Source organism: Tachyglossus aculeatus, chromosome 21 (genome assembly GCF_015852505.1).
Source record: "Tachyglossus aculeatus isolate mTacAcu1 chromosome 21, mTacAcu1.pri, whole genome shotgun sequence".
Classification (NCBI taxonomy): domain Eukaryota; kingdom Metazoa; phylum Chordata; class Mammalia; order Monotremata; family Tachyglossidae; genus Tachyglossus; species Tachyglossus aculeatus.
This window is the reverse complement of record NC_052086.1, coordinates 46,670,149-46,690,389: the sequence shown is the minus strand read 5'-3', so window position 1 is coordinate 46,690,389 and position 20,241 is coordinate 46,670,149. Positions and strand designations below refer to the sequence as shown.

General features: G+C 54.4%; 1 protein-coding gene across 1 annotated transcript; it reads left to right on the top strand.

Annotated features, from left to right (window-relative positions):
* Positions 1-9,610: 9,610 nt before the first annotated feature.
* Positions 9,611-18,940, top strand: SSTR5 (somatostatin receptor 5). Its single transcript, XM_038763559.1, has 2 exons — positions 9,611-9,679; positions 17,637-18,940. Exon 2 carries the CDS (start codon positions 17,698-17,700, stop codon positions 18,814-18,816), a length of 1,119 nt encoding a protein of 372 aa, XP_038619487.1. The 5' UTR covers positions 9,611-9,679; positions 17,637-17,697; the 3' UTR covers positions 18,817-18,940.
* The last annotated feature ends 1,301 nt before the right edge of the window (positions 18,941-20,241 follow it).

Here is a 20,241-nt window from a genome sequence, read left to right as displayed (position 1 = left end):
AGCTGTGGCTGGTGGTCATGCTCCCCAGGACCAACAACAGTAGCTGGTGGCTGTGCTCCCCTTGAGGATGACAACAGTGCCCCCACAAAACTGGCAGTAGTGCTCTCTACCCTGGGGACTGCCGTGTTCCCCCAGGACCCTGTACCTGGAAAGTTGAGAAGCAGCTTGGCCTAGTGGATAGAGCACAGGCCTGTAAATCAGAAGGACCAGAGTTCTAATCCCTGCCCCACCATTTGCTTGCTGGGTGACCTAGAGCAAGCCACTTACCTTCTCTATGCCTCAGATACCTCATCTATAAAATGGGTCCAACCTGATAGTCCTGTACCTACCTCAACGCTTAGTGCCATCTCTGGCGTTTAACAAATATCATTAAAAAAAAGTTGTATTGGAACAGTGAGGAGCAGGAATACCAGGATGGTTGGGCCAGCATGAAGCAGGGCAACCAGAATGGTTGGGGGATGAGGCCGGGATGGGCCAGGACAACCAGGATGGTCAAAGGATGGGCCCAGGATGAAGCAGGGCAACTGGGATGGTAGAGGATTGAGGCTGGGAGGGAGCAGGACAACTAGGATCGTCAGAGGCTGGAGCCAGAACAGAGTGGGGCAACCAAGATGGCCAGAAGACAGGGACGGGATGGAGCAAGACAACTGGGATGGTCAAGGGACGGGGCCGGGATGGAGTGTAGCAACTAGGATAGTCAGGAGACAGGGCCGGGATGGAACAGGAAGACCAGGATGGTCGGGGGGTTGGGGGTCGGGGGATGGGGCTGGGACGGAACGGGACAACCAGGATGGTTGGGGGATGGGGCAGTGTCTATAGAAAGAGAGCCTGGGAGGACAGGAACTGTCACTTCAGAGAGACCCGGCCGACAGGGAGTGATGGAAGGATCCAGACTGGAGAAAGAGACCAGGTCCCCGAATCCTGTTCGTTGAAGCGTCCAGCTTTCAGTCCAGTCTGAGACATGACATCACTCCTCAGGGCTGCCCCTGGCCCACCCACTGCCCCTCGCCAGTGAGTCTGGCCAGTCCGGAGCTGTTTAGAGTCGGACAGAATCCAGGCGTGAGGCTGGCCAGCCGGGAGCGGGGCCTCGGGCCCCTCACAGGAGTCTCGGGGTTCCAGGAGGTGGGAGGAGGCTTCGGGGCTCCCCAGTGGAGACCCGAGATGGGAGACTAGGGGGACAAATTCTGCTCCGACAACAAGTCAGTGGGCAAGGAGGACAGCCAGAGGAAGGGATGGCGACCGGGACCTCAGGCCAGAGACTGTGTGCAAAATCTCGGGCCCGGGGATGCTGGAGAGACTGAAGCTGGGCTCTGGGCAGAGCAGTTCAATGGTTTCCTGTCTTGGAACATTTCGAGTACAATATTCCCCTACCCTTTCCCTCCTCCACCTTTCCGGCCACCATCCTGGATCGAGCCCTAATCAGATACTGAATGGACTGCATTGGCCTCTTCTCTGACCAACTTCCAGCTTCTGTCCCCACGGTCTGTCCTGGGCAAGCTCTGTCCTTTCAGGGTGTCCCATGTAGCCTCTACCCTCTTGGTCTGCCACCCCCACCTTCCCCCCAGCCTCTTCCCCGGCCCTGTCTACAGCCAGTCTCCAATTTTCAGTTTCCTCAATAAAATATGTGGTCAGGTCATTAGGGGCAAGGGATGGGGGAGGCAGAGGTCAAGGCGATCTGAGGAGGGAGTTTAAATTGTCTGGAACAACTGGAAAGGGCAGTGGGCATGGGTGTCAATAAGGATGGAGAAATATTTTGCCGGGCAGAGAAGAGGGCAGAGTTAAAGCACACAAGGATGAAGTTGAGGTGGATGAAGTTGACCTGATATCTAGATTTCCTCCAACAGTGCTCTGCGGCTTGTGCATGGGAGCAATGGAAGTGTACTACGGAGGTGATCCTGGGCTCGGGGTTAGAGGTTCGAGATCGACAAAGGGATAGGGGAGCCAATGAGTTGAGTTCAGTGGAGAAGGTGGTGTTGAGGGTGTCAATTTGGTTGTTGAGGGAAGGTTCTTTGGGTACAGAGAGCCCGAGAGTCCTGGGGGGGGTCTCCAGGTGCCACCGGGACAGTTCTCCAAAGACAACTGGGCATTTTCTTAGAACCAGAAATCAAAAACACATTGTGCCCGCGGGTGTCCTCGACTGCTCCCCAAGGCCCAGAGTACTTTTCTGAGAAGGATCGACAGGTGCTCGGAGCAGCCCTGCACCCACAGGCTCCAAATGGCACACTGCTCCCAAAGAGTGCCCACCAGATGCAGTGCTCGGCACCCAACGAGATCCAGCACAGCGTACTGCTCACAGAGGGTGCCATGTGATGCAGCACTCGGTCCCCGGCAGGCTCTAGCACGGCACACTGTTCACAGAGGGCGCCCATCTGATGTAGTGCTTGGCATCCACAGGCTCCAGCATGGGGCACTGCTCACAGAGGTTGCCCGCCCGATGCAAAGTCCCATGCTCGGCACCCAACATGCCCTAGCATGGTGCACAGCTTGTCATGGGCTCTGGGATAGTCATCCCTGGCCTAGTGGCAAGAGCCCAGGCTCTTGGGAGTCAGAGGTCGTGGGTTCTAATCCTGGCTCTGCAACTTGTCAGCTGTGTGACTTTGAGCAAGTCACTTCAATTCTCTGTGCCTCAGTTGCCCCTTCTGTAAAATGGGGATAAGGACTGTGAGCCCCACCTGGGACAACCTGATTATCTTAGAACAGTGCTTGGCACACAGTAAGCACTTAACAAATATCATCATTATTATTATTATTATCATCCCTCTCCCAACCTCACCTCAATCCCATCCCTGGTGGGGCATCCAACCCATCAATCACTCCATCAATCAAACACATGTTCCCCTCATGTGTTTGCTTAAAACTGGGGGGCTTGAGGAGGGAGGAGAACTTAAGCCCTCCTTAGTACTTTGAATGTATGTTTAGTCAGTTATACAATCGATCATTTATCCTGACTCCTCCATTTGTAAATGTTTCTAGGTTTGTCTCCTTCTTTATGGCAGGGAATATGTCTTAGGCTTCAGGCTTCTTTTGGATTTTCCCAAGCGCTCAGTAAGCTATCTTACAGTCTAGAAGGGGAGACAGGCATTAAAATAAATTATGGCTATGGACATGAGTGCTGTGGGCCTGAGGGTGGAGTGAATAAAGGGTACAGATCAAAGTCGAAGGACGAGGGCAATGCAAGGGAGAGGAGTAAGAGAAATGAGTGCTTAGCATTTTCCCCAAAATGGGTGTTCAGGAAAATGCTCCTCCAACCCAAGTGGGAGCTCGGTGGGTGCTCAGTACAGTGCCCTGCCCCTCATAGGAGCTCAGGACCTAGTTTGACTCCTGGAAGCATTTCACGAATCCTGCCCCTTCCATGTCCTCTGAGGCCTGGGCTAAGGGGCTATGCTAGCATAGCAGCTGGCTGAGCCTGGACTACGGGGACTCTTTAGGTAATCCAGGTCCGGGGCACTGGGGGGTCTGGACCATCTAGTGGCTTTGCCCGTGTAGATGCTTTTGCAGGGAATCGGAGAGCCGGATCATCTGGGCCTTCTAACCTGGTCCCGTGACAGGCTGAGGCTGTTTTGGCTTTGAGAATCCAGATCGACTTGATGATTAATCTAATTGGCTTACTAATTGCTCCGCGCCTCCCCTTGGTTGTGCCTGCTAAGAGCAAATCTGTGGCAGTGTGGAGAGAATAAAAAGAACTTAAACAGATCCTGGCAGCAGTCCAGCCCAGGCTCCTCACTGGCAGGAGGGCGGGAGCTGGAGGAGGCAGTCAGGAATGGACGGGGCATTAGGGGAAGGAGCTGGGGGATGGGGGAGCCTTCCCCCACCCCCCGGCTCCTTCCCCCTCCGTTACCCAAACGATCATATCTATTAAACACCTACTGGGTGCAGAGCACTGTACTAAGCGCTTGGGAGAGGACAATATAACAGAGTTGGTCATCATGTTGCCTGCACAGAAGGAGCTTACAGTCTAGAAGGGGAGACAGGCATTAAAATAAATTATGGCTATGGACATGAGCGCTGTGGGCCTGAGGGTGGAGTGAATAAAGGGTACAGATCAAAGTCGAAGGGCCAGGGCAATGCAAGGGAGAGGAGTAAGAGAAATGAGTGCTTAGCTGGGGAAGGCCACTTGGAGGAAATGTGATTTTAGTAAGACTTTGAAGGTGGGGAGAGCAGTGGTCTGCCATATGTGAAGAAAGTTCCAGCCTAGAGGGACTATGTGGACAAGGGGTCAGCAGTGAGATAGAGATAGAGATTCAGTGAGCAGGTTTATGTTAGAGGAGTGACGTGAACATGCTGGGTTGTAGAAAGAAGTCGAGGAGGTAAGAGAGGAGGAGGCAAAGTGACTGTGCCATAAAGCCAATGGTAAGGAGTTTCTTTTTAATTCAGAGGTTCTTGAGGAGTGGGGAGACATTGCCTGGCAAGAAGGAGATAATAAAAATAATAATAATGGCATTTATTAAGCGCTTACTATGTGCAAAGCACAGTTCTGAGTGCTGAGGAGGTTACAAGGTGATCAGGTTGTCTCACGGGGGCTCACAGTCTTCATCCCCCTTTGACAGATGAGGGAACTGAGGCCTAGAGAAGTTGTGACTTGCCCAAAGTCACACAGCTGACAACTGGCAGAACCCACGACCTCTGCCTCCAAAGCCTGTGCTCTTTCCACTGAGACACGCTGCTTCTCTGAGATCATACTTAACCTTTGAGAGGCCAGTTTCCATGGAGCGAAGGTGGGAGAAGTCAGATTGGAGGGGGTCAAGGAGTTTGGAGAGGGAAATAGGGCGACAACCAGAGGGAGTCATGGGTCAAGGGAGGGTTTTTTTTTTAGGATGGGGAGACATGAGCATGTTTGAAAGCAGTAGGGAAGAAGAGGGCTTGGATTCTAATCCCGGCTTCGCCACTTGTCTGCTGTGTAACCTCGGGCAAGCCACTTAATGTCTCTGTGCCTCGGTTACCTCATCTGTAAAATGGGGATTAAGACTGTGAGCCCCACGTGGGATAGACACAAGGTAATCGGATCAGATTTGCAGGTAGGAAGTGTGTGGGAGAGAAGGCAGGCGAGGCGGTTGTGCTCAGATAAGGGGATTTCAGAGTTGGTGAGGGTAAAGACTGTTCAGTAACTACAGATGATGAGATTGAACACATGTTCAAGGTGGTGAGTGGGTGAAGTGGGGTGGAGCAGGAAGTCAGTGGAGTTGAGGAGTGATAAGAATCAGGCAGCAGAAGAGTCATAGGGAACATTCACATGGCTATTGAATAATAATAATTATTATTATTATTATGGTAATAATAAAAATAATGGTATTTGTTAAGTGCTTACTATGTGCAAAGCACTGTTTTAAGCGCTGGGGGGATACAAGGTGATCAGGTTGTCCCACGTGGGGCACATAGTTTTAATCCCCATTTTGCAGATGAGGTAGTTACCTCAGATGAGGCACAGAGAAGTGAAGTGACTTACCCAAAGTCACACAGCTGACAAGTGGTGGACCTGGGATTAGAACCCATGACCTCTGACTCCCAAGCCCAGGCTCATTCCACTGAGCCACGCTGCTTCTGTTAAGCGCTTACTATGTGCCAAGCGATGTTCTAAGCGGCAAAGTTAATAATCCTTGTCCCACATGGGGCTCACACTTTTAATTCCTATTTTACAGATGAGGTAACAGAGGCACAGAGAAATGAAGTGACTGGCCCAGAGTCACAAAGCAGACAAGTGGCAGAGTCGGAATTAGAACCCATGACCTTCTGACCCCCAGGCCAATGCTCTATCCACTAGACCATGCTAAGAGAAGCAGCGTGGCTCAGTGGAAAGAGCCCAGGCTTTGGAGTCAGAGGTCATGGATTCAAATTCCGGCTCTGCCAATTGTCAGCTCTGTGACTTTGAGCAAGTCACTTAACTTCTCTGTGCCTCAGTTCCCTCATCTGTAAAATGGGGATGAAGACTGTGAACCCCCCGTGGGACAACCTGATCATCTTGTAACCTCCCCAGCGCTTAGAACAGTGCTTTGCACATAGCAAGCACTTAATAAATGCCATTATTATTATCATTATTATTACTAAGAATCAATTCAGGGATGGAGAAAGAGAGAAGGAACCACCATCATCATCAATCGTATTTATTGAGTGCTTACTATGTGCAGAGCACTGTACTAAGCGCTTGGGAAGTACAAATTGACAACATATAGAGACAGTCCCTACCCAACAGTGGGCTCACAGTCTAAAAGGGGGAGACAGAGAACAAAACCAAACATACTAACAAAATAAAATAAATAGAATAGATATGTACAAGTAAAATAAATAAATAAATAGAGTAATAAATATGTTAGAAAGGAATGTTAGAAAGGGATCAAAATGGTTCAAAAAGTTGGAGGAGGGGCCTGGGGGGCAGTAGATGACTGTGACTAATACCTGGAGTGGGTGGCTGGATGATGTGGGCTCTAAGGAAGGGAAAGAGAGAGATGGGCATGGCGGAATGGTGCAAAAACGGCTTTGGGGAGCAAGGAGGAATCCGACTCCTTCCCCTTTCCCAGATGAGTCTGGGGGAGTGAGAGAAGATGAGGCCCCCTCTAGAGAGAGCGGCAGGGGAGACTATGTCACCTGGAAATGGACATCTCCTCCAAGAGGTCTTCCCAGACTAGGCCCCACTTTTCCTCATCTCCCACTCCCTTCTGGTTGCCCTGATTTGCTCTCTTTGCCCTTCCCCGCTCCCAGCCCCACAGCACTTATAAACACATCTGTAATTTCATTCGTTTGTACCGATGACTGTCTCCCAGCTCTAGAATGTAAGCTCATCTTGGGCAGGGAATGTTGCTCTTTATTGTTGCATTTTTCCTAGTGTTTAGTAAAGAGAAGCAGCGTGGCTCACTGGAAAGAGCCTGGACTTGGAAGTCAGGGGTTGTGGGTTCTAATCCCAGCTCCACCACTTGTCTGCTGGGTGGCTTTGGGCAAGTCACTTCATTTCTCTGCGCCTCAGTTACCTCATCTGCAAAATGGGGATTAAGACTGTGAGCCCCACGTGGGACAACCTGATCACCTTGTATCCCCCCAATGCTTAGAACAGTGCTTTGCACATAGTAAGTGCTTAACTAATACCATCATCATTATTATTATCATTACAGTGCTCTGCAAACAGTAAGTGCTCAATAAATATGATTGAATGAATTAATCTGGAGAGAACCAGGTTTCAGTGATGGTGAGAAGGAGCAGTAATTGGGCCAGGAACAGGACAATATAAAGGGAAGGTTCCCCCGATGGAGTCGGATTTTCACGGGCCACATGGTGCATGCCCTTTCATCTATAAAAAATACTTGTGCCCACTCTCCCTCCCTCCCTGACCACCACCTGCACTCTCTCACTCTCCAATGGCCTCTTCCCCTCTGCTCTCAAATACGCCCACGGTAGCCCTGGGTTGATCCCCACTCCCTCCTCCAGTTATCACCTCACCTCCCACCTACCATTTCCATCCAAATGTCTCAAATGGATTGTTTACTCCCACTGCCTCTATTTCTCCTCCAACTCCCTCCTCCACCCTTTCACTTCACTGAGGCCACTCTCTCCAAGGTCACCAGTGACCTCTTCCTCCTCCTCTTCTTCCTCCTCCTCTTCCTCTGCTTCACCCTAGTCATCCGTGACATCTCAGGTGACTTTGATAGTGCTGACCACCTCTTTCTCCTGGAAACCCCATCTAACCTTGGTTTTTTTGACACTGCCCGCTCCTGGTTCTCCTTCTAAGTCTGGCCACTCCTCCTCAGTCTCTTTCACAGGCACCCCCTCTACCCGCCCCCCGCCCAAGCCCCTAATTGTGGGAGTCCCTCAAGGCTCAGTTCTGGGTCCCCTTCTAATTCCCCATCCACCCCCACTCCCTTGGAATACTCATTCACTCCCATATCTTCAACTCCCATCTCTAAGTGATGATTCCCAGATCTACATCTCCAGCCCTGATCTCTCTCCTTCTCTGCAGTCTTATATTTCTTTCTACCTTCAGGACATCTCTGCTTGAATGTCCGGGCAACCCCTCAAACTTAACATGTCCAAAACAGAACTCCTCATCTTCCCACCCAAAACCTGTCCTCCCCATGTCCTTCCCATTGCTGTAATAATAACAATAGTAATAATAATGGCATTTGTTAAGCACTTACTATGTGCAAAGCCTTGTTCTAAGTGCTGGGGAGGTTACAAGGTGATCAGGTAGTCCCACGGGGGGCTCACAGTCTTCATCCCCATTTTACAGATGAGGTAACTGAGGCACAGAGGTAACTAAGTAACTAGGGAAACTGAGGTAACTAAGCCACGCTGCTTCTGTAGACAGCACTACCATCCTCTTTGTCTCACACATAGCCTTAACCTTGACATTGTCCGAGACTCCTCTTTCTCATTCAACCTACACATTCAACCTATCACTAAGTCATGGGAAGCAGCGTGGCTCAGTGGAAAGAGCCCGGGCTTTGGAGTCTGAGGTCGTGGGTTCAAATCCCGGCTCCGCCACTTGTCAGCTGTGTGACTTTGGGCAAGTCATTGCACTTCTCTGGGCCTCAGTTCCCTCATCTGTAAAATGGGGATGAAGACTGGGAGCCCCACGTGGGACAACCTGATTACCTTGTATCTACCCCAGCGCTTAGAACGGTGCTTTGCACATAGTAAGTGCTTACAAATACCAACATTATTAAGTCCTGCCCGTTCAACCTTCACGACATCGCTAAAATCTGCCCTTTCCTCTCCATCCAAACTGCTACGCCACTGCTCCAAGCACTTATTCTATCCCACTTTGACTACCGCCCCTGCCTCCTGTTTCTCCCCGGTCCAGTCCTTACGTCGTTCTGCTCCCTGGATCATTTTTCCCAAAAAGGGTTCAGTCTGTGTTTCCCTACCCCTCAAGAACCTCCAGCGGTTGCCCATCCGACTCCACAGCCAACAGAAACTCCTCACCATCAGCTTCAGAGCGCTCAATGCCCTCGCCCTCTCCTACCTCAGCTGTCCTCCTACAGCCCAGCCCCGACACCTTCCTCTTCTAATGTCGATGTAGGAGGGAGGGAGGAAGGGTGGGGGGCGGGGGGTCCGTGCGGGTCGGCCGCTGCCTCGTTGCCCCTACAATCAATCGATCAATCGTATTTATTGAGCGCTTACTGTGTGCAGAGCACTGGACCGAGCGCTTGGGAAGTCCAAGTTGGCAACATAGAGAGACAGTCCCTACCCTACATCATCATCATCATCAATCGTATTTATTGAGCGCTTACTATGTGCAGAGCACTGTACTAAGCGCTTGGGAAGTACAAATTGGCAACATATAGAGACAGTCCCTGCCCAACAGTGGGCTCACAGTCTAAAAGGTGGGCTCACAGTCCTCCGGTCAGCTCCCGCCCGCTCCCGCCTTCCCGTGTTGAGGCCTGCGTGTGTCCCCACGTGTGTGTGAGTGTGTACGTGGGTTGGGGGGCGTCGTGGACCATTGCGAGGGAGCGGGGTGTGCCCGGCGGGGGAGGGCGGGGCGCGGCCGGCTGCCGTCGGGGAGGGGCAGGGGCCCCCACGCTCCCCGGCTCCGCCCGCAGGGGCGATGCCCGTCGGCGCTCCGGACCTCCGGACCTCCGCCCGTCCGTCCGTCCGTCCGTCCGGGGGGCAGGGGGAGTCTAGCGGAGAGCCCGCCGGCCCCATGAGGACGGGCCCCCGCCGCCCTCCGTCCGCACCAGCTGCCCCGCAGACCCAGGTAGCCCGAGCCCGGGGAAGGGACCCCCCCGGCCCGCTCTCCGTCCCCCCGCGCCCCGCCCGTCCGGTCCGGTCCTGCCCCATCCTGCCCTGCTGGGTCTGGGGCCGGGGGGGAGCGTGCTTGGGCGGGCTGGAGCCCATCGGGGCCGCAGGGCAGGGGCGGCGCTCCGGGATGGGGGGGGGGGGTGTTGGAAGCGGGAACGGGGGGCGCGGGCGGAGCCGGGATGGCGGGTGGGAGCGGGGGTCCAGGGGTCGGACTCAGAGCCCTGGCCCGGGCTGGGAACCATGCGGGGTGGGCGCGGAGCTAAGCTCTCCGCCCTCACCACCCGGGGGTCTCGGGCCCCGGACCCTCCAGTTTCGGCAGTGGGGTCCCTTCGGGTGGGGGCTCCCGGGAGGGGGGCGGGGGGCATTGGGGGCGGCGGAGCCCCGGCCCCGGCTCCGCCGCGACACGGTCCGCCCAGGAGGACCGATGTCGTGACACGGTGGAGGTTTGACTTCCCGCTCGGGGCGGGGGCGGCTCAGGCACCGGTTGGCAGGCGGCGGCCGCGGCGGCGGTGTTCCCGCTCGGACGGACCCCGGCCTTGGCCCCCGGGCTCGGACCACCGGACATTGCAGTCCATCCCCCGCGCCCCTTCCCTCCCCTAACCTCCCATCCTCCTCGCCATCTTCCCCTTCCCCTGCCGTTCCTCAACCCGCTCGTCACCCCACCCCAGTCAACCTCCCCACCCCATCCCCATCCCCTTCCCCATGTCCATCCCCTTCCCCACCCCCTTCCCCTCCCCCATGTCCATCCCCTTCCCCTTCCCCATGCCCATCCCCTTCCCCATGTCCATCCCCTTCCCTATCCCCTTCCCCATGCCCATCCCCTTCCCCACCCCCTTCCCCTCCCCCATGTCCATCCCCTTCCCCTTCCCCATGCCCATCCCCTTCCCCATGTCCATCCCCTTCCCTATCCCCTTCCCCATGCCCATTCCCTTCCCCATGCCCATCCCCTTCCCTATCCCCTTCCCCATGCCCATCCCCATCCCCTTCCCCATCCCCATCCCCTTCCCCTTCCCCATGCCCATCCCCATCCTCTTCCCCATGCCCATCCCCTTCCCCATGCCCATCCCCTTCCCCATCCCCATCCCCTTCCCCATGCCCATCCCCTTCCCCTTCCCCATCCCCATCCCCTTCCCCATGCCCATCCCCTTCCCCTTCCCCATCCCCTTCCCCATCCCCATCCCCTTCCCCATGCCCATCCCCTTCCCCTTCCCCATCCTCTTCCCCATCCCCATCCCCTTCCCCATGCCCATCCCCTTCCCTATCCCCTTCCCTATCCCCTTCCCCATGCCCATCCCCATCCCCTTCCCTATCCCCTTCCCCATGCCCATCCCCATCCCCTTCCCCTTCCCCATGCCCATCCCCATCCCCTTCCCCATGCCCATCCCCTTCCCCTTCCCCTTCCCCATGCCCATCCCCTTCCCCTTCCCCATGCCCATCCCCTTCCCCATCCTCTTCCCCATCCCCATCCCCTTCCCCATGCCCATCCCCTTCCCCTTCCCCATCCTCTTCCCCATCCCCATCCCCTTCCCTATCCCCTTCCCCGTGCCCATCCCCTTCCCTATCCCCTTCCCCATGCCCATCCCCTTCCCCTTCCCTATCCCCTTCCCCATGCCCATCCCCATCCCCTTCCCCTTCCCCATGCCCATCCCCATCCCCTTCCCCATGCCCATCCCCTTCCCCTTCCCCTTCCCCATGCCCATCCCCTTCCCCATGCCCATCCCCTTCCCCATCCTCTTCCCCATCCCCATCCCCTTCCCCATGCCCATCCCCTTCCCCTTCCCCATCCTCTTCCCCATCCCCATCCCCTTCCCCATGCCCATCCCCTTCCCTATCCCCTTCCCCGTGCCCATCCCCTTCCCTATCCCCTTCCCCATGCCCATCCCCTTCCCCATCCTCTTCCCCATCCTCATCCCCTTCCCCATGCCCATCCCCTTCCCCATCCTCTTCCCCATCCTCTTCCCCATGCCCATCCCCTTCCCCTTCCCCATCCTCTTCCCCATCCCCTTCCCCATGCCCATCCCCTTCCCCTTCCCCATCCTCTTCCCCATCTCCTTCCCCATGCCCATCCCCTTCCCCATCCTCTTCCCCATCCCCATCCCCTTCCCCTTTCCCATCCCCATATCCTTCCCCATCCCCATCCCCTTCCCGTCGCTGGCCCCTCCGCCTCCGCTTCCGCCTCCTCCTCCCCCTGAGCCTCCGGACCGAGGAAGCCGGTAGGGAGCGAGCGGGGACGAAGAGGAAAAAAAGCTTCCCGAGCTTTCCCACCCTCAGAATTCCCCAAAGCCCATCTCCTCCGGGGGCCTTCCCCGATTTATTTTTAATGTCCCCAGGTTATTCACACATACATACACACATACCCCCGGCCCTCCAACCCCCGCCAATTGCCATGTCGGCCCTTCCTCACCACCTGCACCGCTGTGTGCTCCCAACCGCCTGTAGCTCTTCCGAACAAATCTTCATACACAATTACTTAAATCAGTTCCCGAGGACAGACCCGCGGGGCGCACTGCTATCGAGAAAGGAGAGGCTCTTTTCCAGCAAAGGCTTCGCATGAAAGAGACACGAGGAGGCTAAAGAGAAAACATGAAACCTGACAACTCAGCAAGGGACAGCACACACACAATAATAATAACGGTGACGGTATTTGTTAAGCACTCACTATGTGCCAAGCACTCTCCTAAGCGCTGGGGTAGATACAAGGTAATCAGGTTGTCCCGCGTGGGGCTCAGTCTTAATCGCCATTTTTCAGATGAGGTAACGGAGGCACAGAGAAGTTAAGTGACTTGCCCGAAGTCACACAGCTGACAAGTGGCGGAGCCGGGGTTGGAACCTACGACCTCTTACTCCCAAGCCCGTGTTCATTCATTCATTCAATCGCATTTATTGAACGCTTACTGTGTGCAGAGCACTGTACTAAGCGCTTGGAAAGTACGATTTGGCAACAGATAGAGACAATCCCTACCCAACAACGGGCTCACAGACTAGAAGGGGGGAGACAGACAGCAAAACAAAACAAGTAGACAGGCAATGCTCTTTCCACTGCCACACAGCTTCTTTTAATATACACATATATATGTATTCATTCATTCATTACTGTGTGCAGAGCACTGTACTAGCACTTGTACATATACATGTTTACATATTTATATATACTTAAGCACTAACTCTTACACATATCCTTTTTTGCTCTTCTTTTTGCCTGTAATTTATTTTAAGGGCTGTCTAGTCTGCAAGCTCCTTCAGGGCAGTGATTGTGTCTTCTTTCTCTATTCTCTCCCAAGTTTTCTTTTTTTATGGCATTTGTTAAGTGTTTGTTTACTATATGCCAGGCATTGTTCTACTTCCTGGGATAGGTACAAGATTACCAGGTTGGAGACACTCCCTGTCCCACATGGGATTCACAGTCTTAAACATGTTTTGTTTTGTTGTCTGTCGCCCCTTTCTAGACTCTGAGCCCGTTGTTGGGTATGGACCGTCTCTATATGTTGCCGACTTGTACTTCCCAAGCGCTTAGTACAGTGCTCTGCAAACAGTAAGCACTCAATAAATACGATTGAATGAATGAATGAATCCCCATTGTACAGATGAGGTAACTGAGGCACAGAGAAGTTAAATAACTTGTCCAAGGTCACACAGCAGACAAGGCCTGGGAGTCATCATCATCATCATCATCATCATCATCATCATCAATCATATTTATTGAGCGCTTACTATGTGCACAGCACTGTACTAAGCGCTTGGGAAGTACAAATTGGCAACATATAGAGACAGTCCCTACCCAACAGTGGGCTCACAGTCTAAAAGGGGGGAGACAGAGAACAAAACCAAACATACTAACAAAATAAAACAAATAGAATAGATATGTACAAGTAAAATAAATAAATAAATAAATAAATAGAGTAATAAATATGTACAAACATATATACATATATACAGGTGCTGTGGGGAAGGGAAGGAGGTAAGATGGGGGGGGATGGAGAGGGGGACAGGGACTCTGTCCAACATCATTAGCTTTTCTCTACCCCACCACCTAATACAGTGCCCAGCACATAGTAAGCACTTAACAAATATCATTAAAAAATAAAGTGGTGAAGCCAGGGTTAGGACCCAGGTCTTTCTGATGCCTAGGCCCATGCTCTATCCACCAGGCCATGCTGCTTCTCAAGTTATCAGTAGGTGCTCAGAACAGTGCTGTGCACACAGTAGACACCCATAAATACTATTGATGCTGATGGAGCGCTACCTGCCCACCCTTCCCCTTTCCTCCAGGCCCCCAGAGATGGCAGGAGGGTTTCCAGAAGTCTGGGAAAGGGGTGAGAGTAGCAGGGGAGCCACTGGGGCAAGGCAGAGAGCCTAGGGGAGGAGGGGAGTTGGGAGAGGAGGGATGAGGAAAGAAGAGGGATGTGGTGGAGAGGGGAGAGGAGGGGATGGAAGGAAAGAAGAAAGGTAAGGAGAGGAAGTTGTGGGATAGCAGAGGAGATGGGGGAAGGGGATAGGGACAGGGGCAGGGGAGACTCCGGGAGATCCGTGATGACTGGGTGTCACACCATTTCTCCCCTAGGGCAGGAGGTGGTCACTCCTCAGCCTGAACAGGGGAACTCTGCTAGAGGGCCTCCCTGATCAATAATCCCACTGATTACCAGCTGACCCAAACAATAATCTTGTTCAATACCTTCCTCCCCAATCACTAATCCCACTGATCACGTCCTGCCCAAGCAATAATCCTTCCGATCACCTGTCTCCCTTGATCAATATTCCCGCTGATCACCATCCTACCCAAGTAATAATCCTGCTCAACACCTTCCTCCCCGATCAATAATCCCCCTGATCACAGTCCTACCCAAGCAATAATCCTCTCATCACTTACCTGCCCTGATTAATAACCCCTGATCACCATCCTACCCAAGCAATAATCCTGATCATCAATAATCCTGTTGATCACTGTCCTACCCAAGCAATAACCCTGCTCATCACCTTCCTCCCCTGATCAGTAGTCCTACTGATCGCTGTCCTACCCAAGCAATAATCCTGTCGATCACCTTCCTCCCCGATCAATAATCCCATTGGTCACCTTCCTCCGATTCAATCAGTATTGTGTGCCCACTACGTGTAGAGCATTGTATTGGGCTCTTGGGAGAGTCCAGTAACAACAGAGTTGGGAGACACGATCCTTGCCCTCAAAGAGTTGAAGCGTAGTGATCTCTCCCGAACGAAAGTCCTGCTCATCACCTTCCTTGCCTTCCCTTCTTCCTTGAACCCCGATCAGCACTTCCACCCCCTGGGTCATTATGCCAGAACCCCTCCTTCCCATCTTCTCCTTCCTCTTCCTCCCCTCTTCCCTACCCATTGGTAGGGTCCATCCGGCACCCCACTGCCACCCCAACCTGCCCAGGCTGGAAAGGGGGGAAGAGAGGAAGGGAGGGAGGGTCCTGGCCTGGGGGTACCTGGGGGAGCAAGGCGGGGTGGAGATGGTGGAGGTTGGCCCTGCGATTTGTACTTCCCAATTCATTCATTCATTCAATCGTATTTATTGAGCGCTTACTGTGTGCAGAGCACTGGACTAAGCGCTTGGGAAGTACAAGTTGGCAACATATAGAGACGGTCCCTACCCAACAGTGGGCTCACAGTCTAGAAGGGGGAGACAGAGAACAAAACAAAACATATTAACAAAATAAAATAAATAGAATAAATATGTACAAATAAAATAAATAAATGGAGTAATAAATACGCACAAACATATATACATATATACAGGCGCTGTGGGGAGGGGAAGGAGGTAAGGCGGGGGATGGGGAGGGGAGGGGGGGGGAGGGGGAGAGCTTCCCAAGCACTTAGTACAGTGCTCTGCATGCAGTAAGTGCTCAATAAATATGATTGAGTGAATGAATGAATGACTGCATCCAGGAAAAGGCATCCTGGAGAGGGAATGGCATTACTGTCCCCATTCTACACATGAGGAAAGTGAGGCCCAGAGAGGTTAAGGGATGTGCCCGAGGTAACACAGAGTGACTTGCCTTATGCCGCTGGTAACGTCCCTGGAGATAAGTTCAAGGAAAAGTGAACTCGACAGGAAAATGGCTTGCATTTTCAGGTGTGCAGAATCAGTTCGAGAGTCGACCCTTTTGAGACAGCTGGGATACAAGGAGAACCCAATTACGATAAGGAAACTCAAAGGCCCCAAACCAAACGATAATGCTGCGAGGAGGATAGAGCGGCACCGTTACAGTCATTTTATTTCCAACCTTATTATAAGGAGTGCCTGCCTGCCTGCCCTCCCGCCTGCCTGCTTGCCTGCTGCAGCCGTGGGGATCCCGGCCAAGTCCAAGGGATTCCAGTGTCGTTCTGGAGGGGCAAAAAAGCTAAGGTGATTCAGGCTCGGTCGCTTAAGGTCCATGGCTTCCATTGGCCAGCTGGGATCTGTAGGACCTAATCATGTCCCCTGTGCCTATATTTGTTCCTTTGTGTTTTTTTAATGTTGTCTTTGTTAAGCACTTACTCCATGCCAGGCACTGTACTAAGCGCTGGGGTGGGTGCAAGTTGATCAGAGTGGACGCGGTCCCTGTCCCTCAGGGGGCTCAATCTTAATCATGTTAATGTTATGTAACTTTCTCTCTCCCCTGCAAATGGGCGGCTTTCTGGGAGATTAGACCTATCGCTCTAATCACATGGATTATATAATAATACTAATGATTATGGTACTTGTTAAGCGCTTCCTATGTGCCAAGCACTGTTCTAAGTACTTGGATAGATACGAGTTAATCAGGTTGGACTTAGTCCTTGTCCCACGTGGGGCTCACTCTTATCCCCATTTTACAAATGAGGTAAACTGAGGTCCAGAGACGTGAAGTGACTTGCCCAAGGTTGCACAGCAGACATGTGGCAGAGCTGGGATTAGAAGTCAGGTCCTTCTGACTCCCAGTCCTGTGCTCTATCCATTAAGCTGCTTCTATGTGGTTATATAATAATAATAACAATAATGGTATTTGTTTAGTGCTTACTATGTGCTGGGCACTGTATTATGCGCCGGGTTGGAAACACAAAAATCAGTTTGGACATAGTCCTTGCCCCACATGGGGCTCATGGTCTCAGTCCCCATTTTACAGATTAGGTAATGGAGACAGAGAGAAGTGAAGTGACTTGCCCAAGGTCACACAGCAGACAAGTGGGATTAGAACTCATGACCTTCTGATTCCAGGAGAAGCAGCGTGGCTCAGTGGAAAGAGCATGGGCCTTGGAGCCAGAGGTCATCGGTTCAAATCCCGGCTCTGTCACTTGTCAGGTGTGTGACTTTGGGAAGGTCATTTCACTTCTCTGTGCCTCAGTTCCCTCATCTGTAAAATGGGGATTAAGACAGTGAGCCCCACGTGGGACAACCTGATCACCTTGTAAACTCCCCAGTGCTTAGAACAGTGCTTTGCACATAGTAAGCGCTTAATAAATGCCATCATTATTATTACTATTATTATTCCCAGACCCATGCTCTATCCACTGTGCCATGCTGCTTCTATCAAGGGCAGACCCTGCCCCCACCCACCCACATTCCCATTACCCTCAAGCTCATCCCTTGTTTCATCGTGAGCAATAGGGATCCTCTACCTCTACCTTGTAACCTCCCCAGCGCTTAGAACAGTGCTTTGCACATAGTAAGCGCTTAATAAATGCCATCATTATTATTACCCCAGGGGGGCCAGGGGCTGGGGGGACATCAACTGTGCAGCTGGTGGGGGGAGCTCAGGAAGTCCAGCTGGGTTGGGGTGGGGGAGGGCGGACAGGGAAGCGGGGTCCAGGTCCCAGGGGAGCTTGGATCCCAGGGGAGCATGGGCGGGGCCGATCAGGCCCCAGGAGGACAAAATCTCCCCACCCTCCCAACCAACTCTCCGCGGGACCTCTCTAACTGTCCCCCATCCCGGCAGACCCCCAGCACCTGAGCCGCAGCATCTCCCCACCCGGACCAGCACGGGGTCGGAGGTGAGGATGGACCCCCCGATGGAGCCCGCAGAGCCCGGCTGGGGCGCCGCCCTCCGGGAGCTCAACGTCAACATCTCCGGTCCGCCAGGCGACGGCTCCAACCACAGCGGCGAGGCCCCGCCCGCCCCGTCCGCGGTCCGCACGGTGGCCATACCGGTCATCTACCTGTTGGTATGCGCCGGCGGTCTGGGCGGCAACTCCTTGGTCATCTACGTGGTCTTGCGCTTCGCCAAGATGAAGACGGTCACCAACATCTACATCCTGAACCTGGCCGTGGCCGACGTCCTCTTCATGCTAGGCCTGCCCTTCATCGCCGCCCAGAACGCCCTCTCCTACTGGCCCTTCGGCTCCGCCCTGTGTCGGCTGGTCATGGCCGTGGACGGCATCAACCAGTTCACCAGTGTCTTCTGCCTGACCGTCATGAGCCTGGACCGTTATCTGGCAGTGGTTCACCCTCTCAAGGCCGCCGGATGGCGGCGTCCGCCGGTGGCCAAGTTGATCAGCGCCGCTGTCTGGGCCTTCTCGTTGCTGATGTCCCTGCCGGTCATCATCTTCGTGGACGTCCAGGAAGTCTGGAACACCTGCAACATCAGCTGGCCCGAGCCAGCCGACGTCTGGGGGGCCGTCTTCATCATCTACACGGCTGCGCTGGGCTTCTTCGGGCCCCTGCTGGTCATCTGCATCTGCCACCTGCTCATCGTGGTCAAGGTCCGGGCGGCGGGAGCACGGGCCGGGGCGGGCCGGCGCCGGCGCTCCGAGCGCAAGGTGACGCGCATGGTGGTGGTGGTGGTGGCCGCCTTCGTGCTGTGCTGGCTGCCCTTCTTCACGCTCAACATCGCCAATGCCGTCTTCCCGCTGCCCGAGGAGCACAGCTCCGACGGCCTCTACTTCTTCGTCGTCGTCCTGTCCTATGCCAACAGCTGCGCCAACCCCGTGCTGTACGGCTTCCTCTCCGACAACTTCAGGGAGAGCTTCCGCCGGGCACTGGGCCTGCGCCGCGGCCTCGGGCTGGGGGCCGGGGGCCCCGCCGACCCCCGGCCGGACAAGTCCAGCCACCTGCGTGCCACAGCCCTGCTGGCCGGGGGCTCACGGGCGAATGGACACATGCAGACCAGCCAGCTTTGAACTGGCCGTGGGCTGGGGTTTGGGCCCAGGCATGGGAGATTGCAGGGTGGACAGAGGGAAGTGGTATTTTGGGGTGGGCTGGGTGCTCAGCTCACGTGGGAGAGATTAGAGGGGGATGAGGAAAGTGGTCGTTTGGGGATGGGTAGGGGGCCCAGGCCATGCATGGGAGACTGTGGGCGGGTGGAAGGGAGTGGTTGGTGGGGAGCAGGTGGGGACTCAGGCCATGCAAGGGGGCAGGAGAGGACTCAGGCCACCCAAGGAAGATTGGAAGGGAGCCAGAGGAGGAAGGGATGTGGTCATTGAGGGGTGGGCTGGGAACTTAAACCTTGGCAGATTTTTAGGAAGCGATCATTGGGGGCTGCGCTGGGGACTCAGACCACAGCAGACTGGGGGAAGCAATCATCGGTGGGTGGGCGGGGACTCAGATCACAGTAGATATGGGAGGAGTGATCACTGGGGAGTGGGCTGGGGACTCAGACCACAGCAGATTGCGGGGGACTGATCACTGGGGGGACAGATCATTGCGGGGGGGTTGGCAGGGGACTCAGACCACAGCAGACTGGGGGGAAATATGGAAGATGGAGGGGAGCAGTCATTGGTGGGTGGGATGGAGGCTCAGACCACAGTAGATTGGGGGGTCTGGAAGGAGAGGGGCTGTGAGCTGAGACTAGGGTAGACTGGGAGGTGGTCTGCCCATCTCCCCACCCCTAAAGTGGACGGCTGGAACTTGAAGCTGCTTCTAAGCCCTGAGCAGGGAGCAGTTGGGGACTAGTGAGGCTGTTTAACTTGCGTTGCCACACGCTGCCTGGGAACTGGAATGTTCAGACGTTTGTTCAGGATGAAAAGTGGCTCTCTGCTTCATTGTCCAGAGCTGCAGGATTCAGAGCATGGCCACGGTTGGCCTTGTTCTGGAAGCTGGCCAGCTGGGCCAGGGCGGGCCGGGGCAGGGCTGGGGTGGGCACGCAGGGACTGGGCAGGAGTTGGGAGTGTTGACTGGGGAGACCTGAGCCACAGAGACCCCAGGCAGCAGCGGCCCGATCCTGCTCAGACGCAGAGGCGGTGGGGTTCCCATAGCAGTGACCCCCCACTAACAGGCCGGTCTGTGCCCAGTCCACTACAGAAATGGCCCCGGGCTTGTGGGGACCCGGGGGACAAAAGGGTGCCATGGCTCCGGATGGATGAAGGGGATCTGCTCCAGGTTCGGATAGCCACAAAATAACCTGTGCGATGTCGTCACCGTGCTCCGTGTGCGGGAGGTCACGAGGGCTTCGGTGTCCACAGAGCTGCCCGTGCCCCAACCCTGACTCCCAGGATGGTGGGCACCCTCCAAGCAATGCTCCTGAGGGTCCAGAAGGGGAAGACTGGGGACAGGGGGATAGTGACATCCCCATAACTCCCACATGCCTTCCCTTCCCCAACACCAAA